Source organism: Erythranthe guttata, chromosome 11 (genome assembly GCF_056151865.1).
Source record: "Erythranthe guttata isolate IM_541 chromosome 11, IM_541, whole genome shotgun sequence".
Lineage (NCBI taxonomy): Eukaryota > Viridiplantae > Streptophyta > Magnoliopsida > Lamiales > Phrymaceae > Erythranthe > Erythranthe guttata.
This window is the reverse complement of record NC_142543.1, coordinates 3,704,107-3,724,366: the sequence shown is the minus strand read 5'-3', so window position 1 is coordinate 3,724,366 and position 20,260 is coordinate 3,704,107. Positions and strand designations below refer to the sequence as shown.

The window sequence follows — 20,260 nt, the reverse complement described above, 5'->3', positions numbered from 1 at the left end:
CTCTCTCTCTCTCTCTCTCTCTCTCTCTCTCTCTCTCTCTCTCTCTCATCCCCATTCCCCATTTCTCTCTCTCGCACACTTATATTATTTCTCTCTCTCAACTCTCAAGCCTTTAGCTAATTTGAATTAATTCTTCATTTATTTAAAAAAATCTTTAATTCTATTTTCATAATTATTTTATAGCAATCTTAATTATTAATTTTCTTGAGACCATATGTGTTGGATTTTTATTGTTACTTCGTATGTTCTCGATAGTATTGCATTTTTTTGTTTGCATTTTCTAATTAGTTTTATTTCTGCAAACAACATAATAAAAAATCGGACAACAAAATAAATTGCAACATAAAATAGAAAACTGCAAACTGCAACTTATAACTGAAAATTGTATTATCAAGCACCAAAAATAATTTGAAACAACAAATGAATGTGAATCACTAAACAGTAATTTTTTTTTGCGCTCTAGAGGACCTTTTACATGTTAGCAACATGAACAAAAAATGGATCATCTTTTATCTTTTTTGGACGAATACAAGTTGAAACGTTCTCGCGAGCATAAATATTTGTCACACACAAAGAGTGTCCAGTGCCGAAGTTCGACAGTGGGACATTCACCTAATGCAGCGGGAAAAAAATGTAACGAAAATCGCTCATATTCTTTCACACCATGAACTTTTTCACCATTGACATTGATTTCGTGGACGTCCGTATGCATTTAATATTCCTTTTACTCTCTTCGATGTTGTTGAACAATGGCTTGGTCCCTTTTTTTTTTTTTGACTGTTGAACGTAAAATAAAAAGAGAAAGTGGTTGAACGTTACAAAACAACAAATGTAATAATTGTAAATATTATCAACCACTAATTGCAAATTGCAAATACAAACGGTAAAGGTAAACTGTAAACGAAAAATGATAAAAAGGGAAGTATAAACTGTAAACAATGAAGTATAAACTGTAAAATGTAGAAATCCAAAACAAACATACTGAAATTCAATTTGCAAACTCATAACGGAGAAATGCAAATAGCAAAGTCAGAACACATAATTAGGTTCTTCAAATGTATTGTTTTAGAATAAACATAACCAATGTCGTAACATAAACAAACCCCTCAATTTACCTGATTTCGGGGATTGGAAATCATCATCCTCCTTTGCTGTTAAGGGGGGAAAAACGGGTTCTCAAATTATTATTGAAATATTTGAAATAAATAGCAAACAAACATAATACAAAAGCAAAAAAGGAACAAAATACAAAATTAATAATGAAAGAAAAAAATCAATATCGAAAACCCAACATGCAAATAAAATTTTACACAAAGGATCATTGATTACCAAGACTTAATCGTGTTTTGGCCATCGTATGAACTCCAAACAACAAACCCTAAACACCAGCCGTTGATTCCGAACAACAAACAATTTGTAAACAACAAACAAAACAAAGTCAAATTGGGCAACAGTAAATCGAACAAAGGCAAACGGAATAAAGGCAAAATACTCAGACCTGGTAATTTGTAAACAACAAACGAAACAAATGTAAATAGTGAACAACAAATTTGTAAACAGCAAACGAAACAAATGCAAATAGTGAACAACAAATTGAACAAAGACAAAATGCAAACGACCTGGTAAAACTGCAAACGATCAAACACCCAAATCTGTGGAAGGATTCAAAATTCGTGGTGAGATTTTCGCTTTGAAGAAACAAGGAAGAAATCGATTTCTAGATTTTTGCAATTATAATTTTCGGAACAACAAACCCTAAACACCAGCCGTTGTTTCTGAACAACAAGCAATTTGTAAAAGCACGCGAAACAAATGCAAATAGTGAACAGCACATCGAACGAAGACAAAATGCAAACGACCTGGTAGAACTGCAAACGACCAAACACCCAAACCTATGGAAGGATTCAAAATTCGTGGTGAGATTTTCGATTTGAAGAAACATGGAAGAAATCGATTTCCAGATTTTTGCAATTATAATTTTCGGAACAACAAACCCTAAACACCAGCTGTTAATTCCGAACAACAAGCAATTTGTAAACAGCAAACGAAACAAAATTCGTGGTGAGATTTTCGATTAGAAGAAACACGGAAGAAATCGATTTCCAGATTTTTGCAATTATAATTTTCGGAACAACAAACCCTAAACACCAGCTGTTGTTTCCGAACAACAAGCAATTTGTAAACAGCAAACGAAACAAATGCAAATAGTGAACATCAAATCGAACAAAGACAAAATGCAAACGACCTGGTAGAACTGCAAACGGCGATAAACCATCCAAACCTATGGAAGGATTCAAAATTCGTGGTGAGATTTTCGCTTTGAAGAAATAGGGAAGAAATCGAATTCCAGATTTTTGCAATTATAATTTTCGAATTTGCAGTATAATAGGGAGAACAATAGGGGATCTGATTTTGAAGATATATATTTTACCGTATATTAATAGGGATATTGATAGGGGTACTTTTGACAAATTATAAATACAAAAAATTGCTGGAAATTAGAATTTATTAGATGGATTTTAACACATATAATCTCTTATAGGAGGACCTATAGCAAATTGCCTCTTTAAAATTAGAGTTACATATTATTTTTGTTGATAAAAAAACTATTTTTTTTTTTTTAATTCGAATATCCATGCAAATCAAGAAGTTCTTGTTAATACAAATTAAAATTATTTATTTATTCTGATTATTTTTTACATACCTCCAAAAAAACAATTCGGGACGCTGCATCCGAACCCCAGTCGCTTTGAATTAGCCCACTCTCATCTATAATCGTGCCATCGCCACTGAATATATGTAATGAGTATATATTCCGACGACCCTATAATCCGTTTAACCAACTGATATTTACATTATTAAATAATCGACAGTCGCACGTCTCTTGAAATCGAAACTTAATTACAATACGATAAAATAGGTTAGATCGAATATACGAATATTATTATAATAAATAAATAAAATAAACGATTGGGTCATTCCATATTAGGAAAATTCATTATTCATATTGGATGATTGTCCCCTGCAGGCTGAGCTGCCATGCCTGAGTTGAAACAGACAGCACATATTACATATATCCTTCCAAATATTCATTAATTAATTAATTCTCTACAATTAATAATAAATAGGGACATGTTAAATTGCCTATTCGTCCCTCTGCACCACCATAATTATTCATAACGACTTTATTGCATTTTATAATTTATTCCAAATTCTCTTAATAATATATATTTTTGTTTAATTCTACGATATTTTTTTGGACTTTTGGAGTGAGTTTGTGGTAGGTCTGTTGTTAACCTGATGTTCAATTGGCTAGCTGGATTGACTAATTAACGAACGAGGTTAAGAAGCTCGGGTTTGTGTCAAATTTCGATTTTATCACCGGTCAACGACTTGGCTTTTTTATTGGACTTTGTTCGACATATATATATTGTGTCAATTGTTTATATATGCGCATAGGGAAAATTGCACATCACCCCTATAAATTTCTAATTAGCACGTTGCTCCATTAAATTGTTATTTTTGTTGCACATGCCATCCAAAAATTGGTTTTTGGGACAGAGTGCAACCAAAATTATATTTTGAAGGGCTAATATCCCTTTTTTTTTTTTTTTAGGGAGGAAAGTGCGAAAATATAAAATATATAGAAGGCGAAGTGCATTTTGTCCATATATATATATATATATATATATATATATATATATATATATATATATATATCTCGTTATGTGTGTGTGTGTACAAAGAAATTTAAATTTAGATTTAAAAGAAGCACTAAATTTAACAGTTGATCCAACTTGAGAGAAAATCACAGTTGGTTACAATTAATGTATACTGCAGCATTATTGATGTTTGTCATAAAAACAGGAAATTCAACTTGGGGGTTGGGGAGAAAGGAATAGGAAAAAATTACATAACGAAAACTCGAATATATTATTAATACATACATACATACATACATACATACATACATTATTCGATAATGTACGTGGTAATTATAAACGAAAACCACGAGATTAATTATATGTCCGTTGACGATTACATCGATCAAACACGTGCGATGCTGCTTCTCCGAATTACATACGCTAATAAATTAACTCGTGTTAGAATCCGGGAGGATTCTAATTTTGGTTTTTCAACACGAGTGCGAAAAACGTGTATAAAAACTAGGGAAGTTTCCTTAGTTCTTTAAACTCTTATTTTGTCATTAATTTATTTAATTGCCTAAGTGTTTTATTAACAAGGAATTTATTTGACTAAGACTTTCCTTGTTTGCATAACTCCTTGTTCCTTACATGAAGATTATATCTAACCTAATGGGCTCTAATTTTGTAGGGCTCCACTAATTCAAGTAAGGAAGTATAAGATGGGCAGCATCAACGTTGTAATACGTTGTCCCTTTTATTTGAGAGAAAAAACTCTTTTCTGCTCTTACGTTGCTGCTCCTGATTTGTGATCCTATTTCGAGAAGAAAAACACAGCAAAAGATTTGCTTCTTTCACGCGAAAAGAAGATCGGTTCTTCGGGAGGAGAACTCAGAAGATCTCGGGAGGAGGTCGACCCGCCGACTGAGGGACTCAGCGTTGGAGGAATTCCAACCGTGCGGATCAAGGGACGTGCTGCAAAGTGAAGATTGTTAATTCAGCGTAGGATACAAGAACGGCGTCGACAAAGAGGGAGTCTTTGCATTTCGATTAAGTCCTATTACTGTATTCGTAAAACTAAAGATTAGTAAATTTCATTTGCAGGTCCCCGTGGATGTAGGGTACAATTGTATCCGAACCACTTTAAAATTTGTGTCTTTTTATTACTGTTCCATTAACTGTTGCAACTCTTCGTAAAACAGTAGAACAGTAGCTAAAACTGAATCTGGGATTTATCGGACACAAATTTATAATTAATTTGCACGAAATAATTCTAACAATTGGCATCAAGAGCCTGTCACTAAATATATCTAGTGAGATTTTGGGAACTGATTACTCTTATTTTGTGCAGATATGAATACTCAACGAGAAGGATCTTCAACCACTCGTCCACCTCTTCTAATCGGCTCCAACTACTCATACTGGAAATAAAAAATGAAGATGTTTATCAAATCCATAGATGAGAGAGCATGGCGCGCCATCATAACTGGTTGGACACCTCCCATGATCAAAGGAGAAGACAAAGAGGAAGTTTTCAAACCAGAAGCAGATTGGAGTGATGGAGAAATACTACTCGCAAACTACAACTCGAGGGCCCTAAACGCAATATTTAGTGGTGTTGATGATAATCAATTCAAACTAATAGCGTCATGTGAATCTGCAAAGAGAGCTTGGGAAATTCTTCAAGTCACATACGAAGGAACGTCAACTGTAAGGACATCCAAGTTACAGATGTTGGCCACCAAATTCGAAAATTTGAAGATGGAGGAGAATGAGACGATCACTGACTTCCATGCTAAATTATGTGATATCTCCAATGAATCATACGCACTCGGTGAACCATACTCAGAAAGCAAATTAGTGAGAAAAGCGATGCGCTCATTACCTGAAAGATTCGCTTACCGAATTGCTGCCATTGAAGAAGTCAGAGACGTTGACACGCTCAAACTAGACGAACTCATGGGGAAACTTCTAGCACAAGAACTCAATCATGGTGAAAATCATCGTGAAAAGTCTAGAGAAAAGAAGATAGCCTTTCAAGCAGAAACATCATATGCAACGCCCCAAAATTCGTCAACTCAAGAAGATGAGCAAACAGTTGAAGAATCCTTGGCACTACTATCGAAAATTTTTGGGAAATTTCTCAAAAAGATCGGAAAAAGGGGAAATCTTCCAAGCACAGGGAAACCCGTGAACTTTCAAAATTCTAAGAGAAATTCAAATCAAGATAACTCAGAGGAGTCAAAACCAAGAAGAATACAATGCCGACAATGCGAAGGCTTTGGTCACATTCAATCAGAATGCGCAAACACCCTGAAGAAAAAGAAGAAAATGTCACTTACTACTGTTTGGAGCGATGAAGAAGAATCTGATGATGACCAAGGAAACAACGATCAAGTCACTAACTTTGTAGCATTCAGCAGCAAAGTTCCTCTGGACAGCTCAGAATCAACTGTTGCTTCAACTGTTGCAACAGACTGTGAAACAGAATCCAGGTATGAAAATATGTGTTCTGATTATGACAAAAATCTAAACGAAAATTCTTCTTTTGCAGAGGATCCGAACAGCAGCAGTGATGAGGAAGAACCAACCTTGGATGAAGTAAAGGAGGTATATGAAAAAATGTACCAAAAATGGCTCGACGTCGTTAAGGTAAATAACTTCCTGGAAAAGGAGAAGTTTGTGCTTGTAGAGGAAAACAAGACACTAAAGGTAAGAATCTCTACTCTTGAGGAAAGGGTCATATCTAGTGATCAAGAGAAAAATAGTTTGCAGGCTAAACTTACTCAAACTCAAGAAGCAATTGCAAAATTGAACTTGGGTAGAGGTAATCTAGATGAAATCTTAAGCAACAACAAGCCAAACTATAATCGTCTAGGCATAGGAGGGAGTCAGCTACCCAAAGTTGATCTGAAGCGAAAGGAAGATCAAAACAGAAAAATCAACTTTGTTAAACAAGCTTCTGTCTCACAAACAGTTGCAACTGTTGAAGCAACGAAACACAATTCAAAGAAAAGGTTTATTCCCACTTGTTTTTTCTGTCAAAATCCAGGTCACATACGTCCTAGATGTTTCAAATATTTAAAACTTGTGAAAAAGCTTGTGGCTCGTTCTCTTTACTCTGCTAGGGCTGATTATTTTCCTTCACCCTCTCAAAAACCCAAAAATAAAATTGATATTTCCAATAGACCTCAGCAAAAAATTTGGGTTGAAAAGTCCACGTTTAAATGCTTATCTGCGATTACTTCTTTAAAAGCAAGTACTACTAATGATTGGTATTTTGACAGTGGGTGTTCACGACATATGACCGGTGTTAAAGAGTTTCTGAAAAACTATCAACAAATCACCGGTGGAGCTGTTACCTTTGGAAACGGAAAAAAGGGTGAAGTGCTAGGGAAAGGATCGCTAAATCATGAGAATCTGCCAAAGCTGAAGAATGTACTACTTGTAGAAGGACTCACGTCAAATCTGATAAGCATCAGCCAGCTATGTGATCAAGATCTTGAAGTTAGATTCAACAAATTCGCATGTCGAGTATTAGACAAAGACGAGAATTGTGTTATTCAAGGAACTCGATCATCTGACAACTGCTATATTCTTGTCTCTGCTGGTATGAACTGTTTCAACAGTCTGTCAGACTCTACAGTGCTTTGGCACAAAAGGTTAGGACATCTGAACTTTGATAATCTCGTAAAAATTTCCAGCAGTGAGTATGTTAGAGGGCTGCCCAAACTCACTAAAGAAATAGGAAAAATCTGTGGTGATTGCAAAATGGGTAAACAAATCAAAAGTTCACACAGGGCTTTAGCTAATGTGAGAACCAGTGGAAACCTAGAACTTCTACACATGGACCTTATGGGACCAATGCAAGTAGAGAGTATAGGTGGAAAACGGTACATATTTGTGTGTGTAGATGATTTTTCTAGATTTACTTGGGTAGAATTTATTAAGGAAAAATCTGATTCTTTTGATGTGTTTAAAAAATTATGCAAAAAGGTGAGTGTTGAGAAACAGCAGAACATCGTGAGAATTAGGAGCGATCATGGGAGAGAATTTGAAAATTCCTTATTTACTAACTTTTGTGAAAAATATGGAATATCTCATGAATTCTCCGCACCTAAAACACCTCAACAAAATGGAGTGGTTGAACGCAAAAACCGCACTCTGCAAGAGATGGCCAGGGTCATGATGAACGCAAAGGAGATCGCTCCTCGTTTTTGGGCAGAAGCAGTTAACACTGCATGTCATATTATAAATCGAGTCTATCTTCGACCAGGTACCACTAAAACTCCGTACGAAATTTGGAAAGGTAAAAAACCCCAACTCAACTATCTTCGTACTTTTGGTTGTACTTGTTATATCTTGAATGACAGAGAACAGCTTGGGAAATTCGATGCTAGAAGTGATCAAGGAATATTCTTAGGCTACTCTCGAAATAGCCATGCGTATAGAATATTTAATCTTAGAACAAAATCTGTGATGGAATCTGCATATGTTCAATTTGATGATTTTAGCAATGATGCAGGACCACTGGAAGAGGAACCAACAAAGGAATCGGAAAACAGCTCCAGTGTCGCACCAACAGTTCCAACAGTTGATGCAGCCTCTACCAATTCAGAAGAAAGTGACGTCAATTCTGAAACAGGAGACGAAGCTGAAGTCAGGCCTCTCGAATTGGATGATCAAACTCACAAGGAACCCTCAAGAAGAGTCAAGAAGAATCATCCAGTGGATCAAGTCATTGGTTCGGTAGAAGAAGGAATTCAAACCCGAGGTAAACCCAAGGTGAATTACAAGGAAATGGCAAGGTATGTTTGTTTCACTTCGACTATAGAACCCAAAAACGTCAAAGAAGCCTTATTAGATGAATATTGGATTCAAGCCATGCATGAGGAACTGGAACAATTCGTTAGGAATGACGTTTGGGTCTTGGTCCCTAGGCCTGACAATGTCAATATAATAGGTACAAAATGGGTTTTTAAAAATAAGTCTGATGAACACGGAAATATCGTTCGTAACAAAGCTAGATTAGTTGCTCAAGGCTATAGTCAAATCGAAGGCATTGACTTCGATGAAACTTTTGCACCTGTTGCTAGACTAGAATCTGTTCGATTACTCCTAGCCATTGCTTGTTTTCTAAAAATCAAACTTTTTCAAATGGATGTCAAAAGCGCCTTCTTAAATGGTATTTTAAAAGAAGAAGTTTATGTTGAACAACCCAAAGGATTTCAAGATCCACATTATCCCAAGCATGTTTTCAAATTAAACAAAGCCCTGTATGGTCTCAAACAAGCGCCTCGAGCTTGGTATGAGCGTCTTACAGAATTTTTATCGCACAAGGGATACACTAGGGGTAGCGTCGATCGAACTCTTTTCTTTAAAAAATCAAAGGGAGACATCCTGATTGCTCAAATTTACGTAGACGATATCGTTTTTGGATCTACCTCGCAAACAAAAATCGAAGAATTTGTTAAACAAATGTCTAGTGAATTTGAAATGAGCATGGTTGGGGAACTCACGTATTTTTCAGGTCTTCAAGTTAAACAAATGAGTGATGGAATTTTCATAACTCAATCCAAGTATGCAAAAAACCTTGTCAAACGTTTTGGTTTGGAATCTGCAAAAACTGTTAGAACTCCCATGGGAACGAACGACAAACTGTCGCGACAGTTTGATGCAACAGCTGTAGATCCCACACTTTATCGAAGCATGATAGGTAGTCTTTTGTATCTTACTTCTAGCCGACCAGATATATGCTATAGTGTTGGAGTTTGTGCCAGGTATCAATCCAATCCCAAGGAATGCCACCTTAGTGCTGTAAAACGAATCATTCGCTACGTAAGTGGAACAATTGATTTTGGTATTTGGTATTCTATGGATACTAACACAACACTTGCAGGCTTTAGCGATGCTGATTGGGCAGGTGATGCAGATGACCGAAAAAGCACAACTGGAGGATGTTTCTATCTTGGTAACAATCTCGTGTCCTGGTACAGCAAAAAACAGAATAGTATCTCGCTTTCCACTGCCGAATCGGAATATATCGCCGCAGGTAGTTGTTGTGCCCAACTCTTATGGATGAAACAAATGGTATGTGATTATGGTATTAGTCAAGATTTATTGCATATTTATTGTGACAATATGAGTGCAATTAATATTTCCAAGAATCCAGTACAGCACTCTCGAACTAAGCATATCGAAATCCGGTACCACTTCATTAGAAATCTGGTAGAGGAAGGAACTGTCTCATTAGAGTATGTCACAACAGAAAAACAACTTGCTGACATCTTTACTAAACCCCTTGATGCACATAGGTTCGATTCCTTGCGAAATTCGCTTGGAATCTGTATTGTTTGACCTGTGCAGTTGCATAAACTGTTGCAACAGTCTGTGTCCAGACTTGCAACTTTTAGGTTTTTATGGACACATCACACATACTGCATTTTGTTCATCTAAGTTATGCATTAGTCATGCTGCATGTGATGAAAACTCTTGTGTATTGGATACTATCTGTACTTTCGAACTTTGTGAGGTAAAACTTCATCAATCCCCGAATGATGGCTATAGAGACTTTAGTTTATTTAATACTCTTCACAATCTCGTCATGGTTTAACACTTACATAAGGAAAAGCTGCCTCTCCAAATGAGTGAAAGCTACTCTTGAATCTTTTTTTTTAAACTATATATAATAAATTGGTCTGTGAATAGTTCGAAGCCTTTTTGAGTTGAGTTAGTAAATCACGTGGCCGAAAGCTCCTACAAGGCTCAAATAGAAAGCCCAGGGGACTACACATTGCACGACCATTGTAAACTTTTATATGGTCAGTGAATAGTTCGAAGCCTTTTTGAGTTGAGCCGGTAAACCTCATGACCGAACACTCACCACACGACTCAATTAGAAAGCCCAGGGGACTACACATTGCACGACCACAACTATCTCGCTAATTAAATTGCTCTGCTCTTCATGAAAAAGCTACCATTAGTAGGGTGTGTATGCTACCTAATAAGAGAGTTTTTGTGCTTGATTTGAGGGTATTAAATTTATTGTTAGTCTCGTTAGTTTATATTTTGGAGCTTGCTTTTTGTTAAAATTGAAGATAAACCCCATGGGTTTGAAAGTCCTAATAGTATCCTATTCACTCGTGTTTACTCACTCATATTCTCTTTCGTTCTCTCACGTCTATTTTTTTTTTCGTCCTAGTAATTTAATTCTGCATATTAGGCATATACATAATAATAAAAAAAAAAAAAAAAAACGGGGTGGGTTCGTATATGTTTTGGCGGCAATCATTTTTTTTGAAGTCACCCACTTTTTTGAGCATTTTTTTTCTTCTCGAAGTTTTCTTGAACTGTGTTGGGCTTCATATGTGAAGGTTGAGAGTTGCTGTACCTGAATTTAATTTTCATAAAATTGCTCTCCTTGTTGGCAGAATAATATTTGCAATTTCTTCACTATAATCTTCCTAAATTGCTAAAATACCCATGAGAAGACCAACAGTTACCCATGTTTATGCCCCTTTTCGTTTTTTTTTCTCCAATTTGGTTTTTTTTCTCTACTGCTCTCTTTTCCTTCCTCCTCCTTTGCAGCAAATCACAAACCTGCACTCAAATCAAAGGAATCCAAGAGCACAGTTATGGGGAAACGAAAAAGCACCGGTGGATCGTCTTCTTCGTCCAAACGACGACCATCTCGACCAGCAACCACGTCTTCGGCAGCTCCTCCGCCGCGTCACCATCTCCTCCACTGCCACACTCGCCGGCTGCCCAATCGTCACCACCACCGTGTGCACCGCCATCGCAACCACCGCACCGGCTTCACCCCCACCGCCGCCATCCTCGTCGGTCAACAAAGGCAAGGGCCTTGCCACCACACCACCGCCGCTCCGTCGCTCCCGTCGACGTGCTACTCACTCTGCCTCGTCTTCCGCTCAACCCACCACCTCTGATGACTCTGCACCCGATCCCGTGGTGCCTATATCTGCCGTCGATGCCTTTAATTCTCGGTTCTTTCTCCGAGCGAATCAAATCCGATGGCGTCTGTCAAGTGTTTCATGATTTTTATGCCAACCTACCTAGTGGGGTCTCTGATTGTCGAAGTCGTTTTTACGAAGAAGAAACTCGACTATTTTACTGCCCTTGCTCAGAAAGGGGGAGATTATTCTTGAGGGGGAGTTGACAACGAAGCATCAACCCAGGAGGAACCGCATACAGGGGGAGCTGATGCAGCTGCTGGAACTACTACTGATCCAACTGTTGTTGCTCCAACTGTTCCAACAGTTGATGGTACAACAGCTGAAGTTGATACGAATGATGACGAGGAGTTGTTCGTTGATGCTGAATATATTCTGGATTAGTTTTTTTGTGGTTGTCGAATTCATTTTCTGACCAACGGCCTCTAATAGTCTGCTAGGCTTAACTTTTTCTTGTTTTGTTAACTGCTGCTTTCTTTAACTGTTCTAACAGTTACTCTATTATGCAGTCTAATGTTTTGTCAGGTATTTGATCAAGGGGGAGGACTTGATTATAATAAATAGATGACAAAGGGGGAGATTGTTAGAATCCGGGAGGATTCTAATTTTGGTTTTTCAACACGAGTGCGAAAAACGTGTATAAAAACTAGGGAAGTTTCCTTAGTTCTTTAAACTCTTATTTTGTCATTAATTTATTTAATTGCCTAAGTGTTTTATTAACAAGGAATTTATTTGACTAAGACTTTCCTTGTTTGCATAACTCCTTGTTCCTTACGTGAAGATTATATCTAACCTAATGGGCTCTAATTTTGTAGGGCTCCACTAATTCAAGTAAGGAAGTATAAGAAGGGCAGCATCAACGTTGTAATACGTTGTCCCTTTTATTTGAGAGAAAAAACTCTTTTCTGCTCTTACGTTGCTGCTCCTGATTTGTGATCCTATTTCGAGAAGAAAAACACAGCAAAAGATTTGCTTCTTTCACGCGAAAAGAAGATCGGTTCTTCGGGAGGAGAACTCAGAAGATCTCGGGAGGAGGTCGACCCGCCGACTGAGGGACTCAGCGTTGGAGGAATTCCAACCGTGCGGATCAAGGGACGTGCTGCAAAGTGAAGATTGTTAATTCAGCGTAGGATACAAGAACGGCGTCGACAAAGAGGGAGTCTTTGCATTTCGATTAAGTCCTATTACTGTATTCGTAAAACTAAAGATTAGTAAATTTCATTTGCAGGTCCCCGTGGATGTAGGGTACAATTGTATCCGAACCACTTTAAAATTTGTGTCTTTTTATTACTGTTCCATTAACTGTTGCAACTCTTCGTAAAACAGTAGAACAGTAGCTAAAACTGAATCTGGGATTTATCGGACACAAATTTATAATTAATTTGCACGAAATAATTCTAACAACTCGTTATACCATCTACGAGACACACGTACGAAAACAAAGGCGCAATAAATAATTATATATCTAGTGATGAATAATATTGATAGTATTTTTGATTCTTTTGAGTCCGATGGAGAGCCTCCAAGCATTCAAAAGAGAATCGGGTAACAAAGAGGCGAAGAACCATTGAATCGAGTGAGTCCAGTAAGGTGTACACCTGGCTTGATCGTGACCGATGAATCGAATTGCCGATTCTACGTACTTTTCCGCTGTTGGTATGAATACCGATGATTTTCCTACAGCTGCAACTTCTGATGCCATTTTTGTTGATACATACAGTGGTACCTGCAATATATTATCACATTAATTTCACACATTATATATTAAAAAAAATAAAAAATAAAAAATATAATAAAGAAAGAGAATTTTGTTTTATATATATATATATATATATATATATATATATATATATATATATATATATATATATATATACCTGACACTGAAAATCTATTCCATGGCGCTTGTACTCCACGTACAGGCTCCTGGATAACTGATCAGTGATCAACATATCTGCAAGTTATCGATCAGTTAATTTTGGTAAATTTACAATTCTCAAATGTGATCTATTTATGGAGCCGACATTTTTTTTACTGACTTAATTCCATTTTGCACCTTTCAAATATATCATTTTGGCATTCTGAACCCTTGAAAAAATTAATAACACTTTGCACCCTATAAAATCATATATAATACACTTCTAATTAATTTTTAAAGCTAATGAAGGTAATCTTAATATTTTTAGGGGTACGTATTTTTTTAGGATGTAAAATGTCAAATCGTTTTTGTCTTACATTTATCAATCTTTTTTAAAGTACAAAGTACAAATAAATAAATAAAATCTTATCAATATATTTAATTATTTTCACAAAAATGTATTTTACAAATAACAAAAAAAACAAAAACCCTTGAGCTATTTTATTATCAAGACCTTTGAAAAGTATATTTTCTTTGTTAATGTATATTCTTAGGAAATAAGTTAGGGATTTGATTTGATATACTTTACATAAGTTAGGAGATTTGATTTCATTGTAATTAGTAATTTCCTTGTATACCTTTCTCTCTATGTGTATAAATAGTGCCTCCTATGGAGAAGAATACACATCAATTTTTCCTCAATTCAATTAACATGGTACCAAGAGCCAATCTCTGATCTTCTAGCAATTTTTGGTTTCTCTATGGTGTTTTCATCTTCTTCGTTTCTCGCTTCCGCCGAAACACCATAAAACCACTGTTGTGCGTGCGTCATTGCTCCGATTCAGATTCTGATCATACCACCAAGATCGTCGTTAAACGATCAACTCATCGGTGAAAATCAGACTGCCATCGGAGACCGCACGCGCCCTCACGCGCCCCGAGAAGGTTCTGCGCACAGTTTCACGCGCCACCGTACCGCCGCCGAAGATTTTTCACGTGCCACGCGCCTCCACGCGCCACTCACGCGCCTTCACGCGCTCTCACGCGCCGCCGTACTGTCGCTGAAAATTTTCACGTGCCGATCACGCGCCTCACGCGCCCCGCGTCTGCTCTTTGGCTGCTTTCTGTGACGTCATCGCTGACATCATCCTCCTCTAGCAGTGACGTCACCGGTGCTTTGTCATCGCTGAGTCAGCTCGCCACGTCAGCACCAGTCATCTCGCCACATCAGCATTGGTAATCTGTTGACTTTGACTTTTAGGTCATTTTTACCCGATTTTTCGTGTAGATTTCAGTTTTTACGTCCGTTTTATTAAAAAAAAAATGGATAAAAGAGATAATTTTCTCCCTCGACCCATCAATAGTACTCTAGAAGGAACCAAGAATTACTTGTCATGGTCTCAAGCTATGAGAAGTTTTCTTAAAGGTCGAATGCTTTGGCAATATTGTACTGGTGCAATCAACATTCCTGTTCAAGCGAAAGATGAAGCCGACTCTGCCTTTGTTGGTCGTACAATTGAGTGGGACAGCCACAACCATATGATTCTTACATGGCTCAGAAATACATTCATTCCTTCAATTTCCAACTTATTGGGCAGTTATGACGATGCCAAATCCGCATGGGACATGCTAGCGACACGATATTCAACTTCTCATGGATCTATGAAATATCAGTTGGTTGTTGCATTGCACCAACTTCGCCAAGAACCAGGGCAATCCATCAATGATTATTACGATCAGTTCCGCTACATATGGGACCAAATTGATTTGTCTGAACCAACTTGGGCATGCTCTAAAGATGCTCAACTTTGTGTTGCTGTACGAGACGAATTTCGTCTTTATGAATTTTTAATGTCTCTTGACAAAGCATTTGAACCGGTCCGAGGTCAGCTTCTCAATCGTAGTCCGCTCCCTTCTCTTGATATAGCTGTTAATGAGTTGGTACGAGAAGAAACACGTCTTGCAACTCTTCAAGTGCAGACTAAGATCAATGTCCTCGCAGTTGCTCCCCCTATCAACACAGAGCAACCTTCTCATTCCGGATTCGATAGTCGGCGTAGACAGTCCATCAAGAAATTTTGCAACTACTGCAAACGCCCGGGCCACACCATTGATACATGTTATCGTCGAAACAACTCCACCGTTGCTGTTACTGAGTCCACTCCGCCAATGACTTCCACCTCAGCTGTGTCTCAGTCTTCTGGATCCACTATACATCTTACATCACCTGAACTACAAGATATAATAGCTCAGGCTATTCGTATGGCTGGTAATGCATCTCTTTCCACTGCTCTCTCAGTCCTGCCTGGTAAGTCTCAAACTTGGCTTTTCGATTCCGCATGTTGCAACCATATGACCCCTCATTCATCCTTGTTTTCTAAACTTGGACCTGCTCAACACCCTTTAAATATTCACATAGCAGACGGTTCCACTTTACATGGTAAAAACTTAGGGCCTGTTTCAACTCCCAATATTCTTGTTCCCGACGTTTTTCACATTCCTGATCTATCTTATAATCTATTTTCTGTGGGACAATTAGCTGAACTAGGCTACCGTCTTACTTTTGATTACTCTGGATGTATTGTTCAGGATCCGAGGACGGGACAGGAGCTTGGGACCGGGCCTAGAATTGGGCGTATGTTTCCCGTGGATAACCTTCGTCTTCCACCTGTTGCTCCCATCTCTGTTGCTGCTGCTGTTACATCTACATCTTCTTCACCTTCTCTTGTTCTATGGCACTCTCGCCTTGGTCATGCTCCTACATCTCGTCTTCAGCACTTAGCTTCTAAAGGTCTGTTAGGTTCTGTGTCTAAAGAACATTTTGATTGCACCTCGTGTCAGTTAGGAAAACAACCAGCCTTACCATTTAGTACTAGTTCATCAGTTTCTAATAAAATTTTTGACTTAATTCATTCTGATGTTTGGGGTCCCTCCCCCGTTACTAGTATTGGTGGCTCGAGATATTTTGTTGTCTTCATTGATGATTATTCTCGTTATAGTTGGATCTTTCTTATGAAATCTCGCTCAGAACTATTGTCCATATATAGTAATTTTGCAAAAATGGTTGAAACTCATTTTTCACAGCGCATCAAAACTTTTCGATCTGATAATGCTCTTGAATATACTCAAAATGCCTTTCAAAATATCCTTCATTCCTATGGCACTGTTCACCACCTTAGTTGTCCAGGGACCTCTCAGCAAAATGGTCGAGCCGAGCGAAAACTTCGTCACATTCTTGACACTGTTCGTGCTCTCCTTCTCTCTGCGAAAATTCCCTCCCCATTCTGGGGTGAAGCTGCCTTGACTGCAGTTTATGCTATCAATCGTTTACCAAGTCCTGTTATCCAAAATGAAACTCCATACGAGCGCCTCTTTATGAAATCTCCAAACTATCATCAACTCCGTTCTTTTGGTACAACTTGTTTTGTCCTTCTTCAACCACACGAACACAACAAACTCGAGCCTCGGTCTCGCCTTTGTTGTTTTCTTGGTTATGGAGAAACTCAAAAGGGCTATCGGTGTTATGATCCTATCTCTCATCGTCTTCGTGTCTCTCGTCATGTTGTCTTTTGGGAACATCGTCTTTTTGTTGAACTTTCACATTTTCGTCCTTCTTTGAGTACCTCATCCGAGTTAGATATATTTTCGAATAATTCTCCTTATCCTATCGACTTGTTTGAAAATACTCCTATTCCTCGCTCCAGCACAACCCCAAATGAACAAGTGTAGAATGAACAGGTAGAACACGCACTGCCCAGCTCTGACCATGAGTCCCTTGCTCCTGCTCCGCCTGAGGATCTTACAGACCATGCACCACCGCGTCATTCAAATAGGGTAAGATCTATTCCTTCTCATCTACTTGACTATCATTGTTACACTACTCTTGCCACTTTGCACGAGCCTCACTCCTATCATGAGGCTTCCACCAACCCTTTATGGCAAAATGCCATGAGAGAGGAACTTGATGCATTATCTAAAAACCATACTTGGGATCTTGTTACTCTCCCTCCTGGACAGTCTGTTGTTGGATGTAAGTGGATCTACAAGATCAAGACTCGCTCTGATGGATCCATTGAGAGATATAAGGCTCGTCTTGTTGCAAAGGGTTTTACTCAAGAGTATGGAATTGATTATGAGGAGACATTTGCTCGAGTTGCTCGAATCTCTTCAGTTCGCGCTCTCTTGGCTGTTGCCGCTGCTAGTCGATGGGATCTATTTCAGATGGATGTTAAAAATGTATTTCTAAATGGAGAACTATCTGAAGATGTCTATATGCAACCTCCGCCAGGACTCTCTGTTGATTCAAACAAGGTCTGTCATCTTCGTCGTGCACTTTACGGTCTTAAACAAGCCCCTCGAGCTTGGTTTGCCAAATTCAGCTCCACTATATCTCATTTGGGTTACTCTGCCAGTTGTTATGATTCTGCCTTATTTCTCCGTCGTACTGACAAAGGCTCCATCTTCCTCCTCTTATATGTGGATGATATGATCATAACTGGTAATGATCCTAGTGGAATTCAAGAATTGAAGGATTTTCTGAGTCAACAGTTTGAAATGAAAGATCTTGGTCACCTCAGCTACTTCTTGGGACTTGAGATTACTCACTCTAAGGATGGTCTTTACATTACTCAGGCCAAATATGCATCTGACCTCTTATCTCAAGCCGGCCTCACTGATAGCAAGATCATTGATACTCCCGTTGAACTCAATACTCACTTGACTCCCGCAGGGGGGACACTGTTGTCGAATCCGTCACTTTACAGGCGTTTGGTGGGCAGTCTAGTCTATCTTACTGTCACTCGTCCTGATATCTCATATGCGGTTCATCAAGTGAGTCAATATCTATCTGCTCCAAGATCGCTTCACTATGCTATGCTGCTGTTCTACGCATCCTTCGATATCTAAAGGGTACTCTTTTTCATGGTCTTTTCTACTCTACTGAGTCACCTCTAGTTCTTCGAGCATTCTCCGATAGTGATTGGGCTGGAGATCCCATGTTAATGTATATTCTTAGGAAATAAGTTAGGGATTTGATTTGATATACTTTACATAAGTTAGGAGATTTGATTTCATTGTAATTAGTAATTTCCTTGTATAGCTTTCTCTCTATGTGTATAAATAGTGCCTCCTATGGAGAAGAATACACATCAATTTTTCCTCAATTCAATTAACATTCTTCTAAACATTTCTACCAAATATTAACTATTTACAATAAAAGATCCATGAATCATTAATTTTTCTGTGAAATTTTATTTTATAAGAAATTGTAATTTTTTCCCATAAATTCATTATTTTAGTTTGCATTTTATATGGTCCAATATATGTCCGAGGTAGAAAAAAATAATTATAATTTAATTTGTTATTTTACATTCTTGAAATAAAATATTAATACAACAAATTACCCTCATTAATTAAGTTAATTGTATTGAGAAAGCACGCTAGCATTAATACTAATAGTGTTCTGAGTGCATGTGACCTCGACACGTTGCCGGCTGCACCCGCCGCCGCCTGCGGCGGCGGGATTAATTTATTAATGAATGAAAAATCTTACCCTTTGGTGGCGGCGTAGATGGCGTAGAGTGGATGGGAAGGTACAATCGCCGATGCACCGGAACCAATATTAACGACGGCGCCTCTTCCCCTCGCCACCATACCCGGTACCACAGCTCCGGTGACAAAGGTTGTCCCGATGACATTAACCCTAACAAGATTCATCCATATTTTCTCATCCACCTCGTCGAAATACATCGCCTCCGGGTACGTAACCCCGACGTTGTTTATCAGAACCCCGATATCAAGACCCTTCACCGCCTCCTTCATTCTTGAAACTCCGGCGACCACGTCGCCGTAGAAATCCAGCTCGAAAATCTTGACGTCGATGTCGGGGTACTCGTTTCGGATTTCCGAAGAAACCCTTTTGAGCTTAGCTGAGTTCCGGCTAACTAGGACGAGGTTCAGGCCCATTCCGGCGAGTTTGAAGGCGAACGCTTTGCCTATACCGTCGGTGGAGCCGGTGATTAGTGCCCACGCGCCGTAGCTTCTCAGATCTTTCGCCGGTCGGAGAAAAATGTTGTAAAGCCATGTCAGAAGAGAAGTGGAGTTCTTGAAGAGAGAGAGGAAACCAAGACAAGAAATAAGTATAATCCATAATGGCTGAGTTTTTAGGTAATCCAGTGTGCTCGAAAACATTTTCCGATCGAGCTTCGATTTTACGAATTCGTATCTAGAGAGTCGCTCGACCGATTACTTTGATTTAGCAGTATAAATAGGGTTTTTAATTATGTATATATGCATGAAAAATGTTCTTTCTAAATACACTGTGTAATATATATATATATATATATATAAAAGTTACTTATTGCTGATAGTTAGATGCTACATCTACATCTGATCATTACTAAGTGAATCTGAATTGTAGATTTCATAAAATAACTACCTACTAATAACCCACATACATATGGGTGTGTGTGAGAAATTATGTGTAAATCTACGATTAAAATATATCCAAATAATTAGATGTAGCATCTAATTTCTCGCGTAATAGTTTATGTCTTTTATATATCTTCTAATAGCAAATAAAGAAAAAATATATACATATTTCCATAGAGTCAAAAACATTGGGGAACAAAAATATTACTGTCAATTGTATCGATTTGCCTCCTTGTATTTAAAAAATTGTCTCACTGTGGTTATCGCCGTTAGTTTTTAGACATTTACCGTTAATATCATTTGATCAAAGTCTGAAAACTACAAAAAAATCACCCCTTCCAATTTAAATAATTATTAAA

The 20,260-nt window shown here is 38.0% G+C and overlaps 1 protein-coding gene across 1 annotated transcript; it reads right to left on the bottom strand.

The window, feature by feature from the left end:
- Positions 1 to 13,077: 13,077 nt before the first annotated feature.
- On the bottom strand, positions 13,078 to 19,661 carry LOC148766805 (very-long-chain 3-oxoacyl-CoA reductase-like protein At1g24470). The gene is made up of 3 exons (XM_088825141.1): positions 19,021 to 19,661; positions 13,492 to 13,558; positions 13,078 to 13,340 (listed from the first exon to the last, which is right to left on the bottom strand). Exons 1-3 carry the CDS (start codon positions 19,659 to 19,661, stop codon positions 13,080 to 13,082), a joined length of 969 nt encoding a protein of 322 aa, XP_088681267.1. The 3' UTR covers positions 13,078 to 13,079.
- Between the last annotated feature and the right edge of the window lie 599 nt (positions 19,662 to 20,260).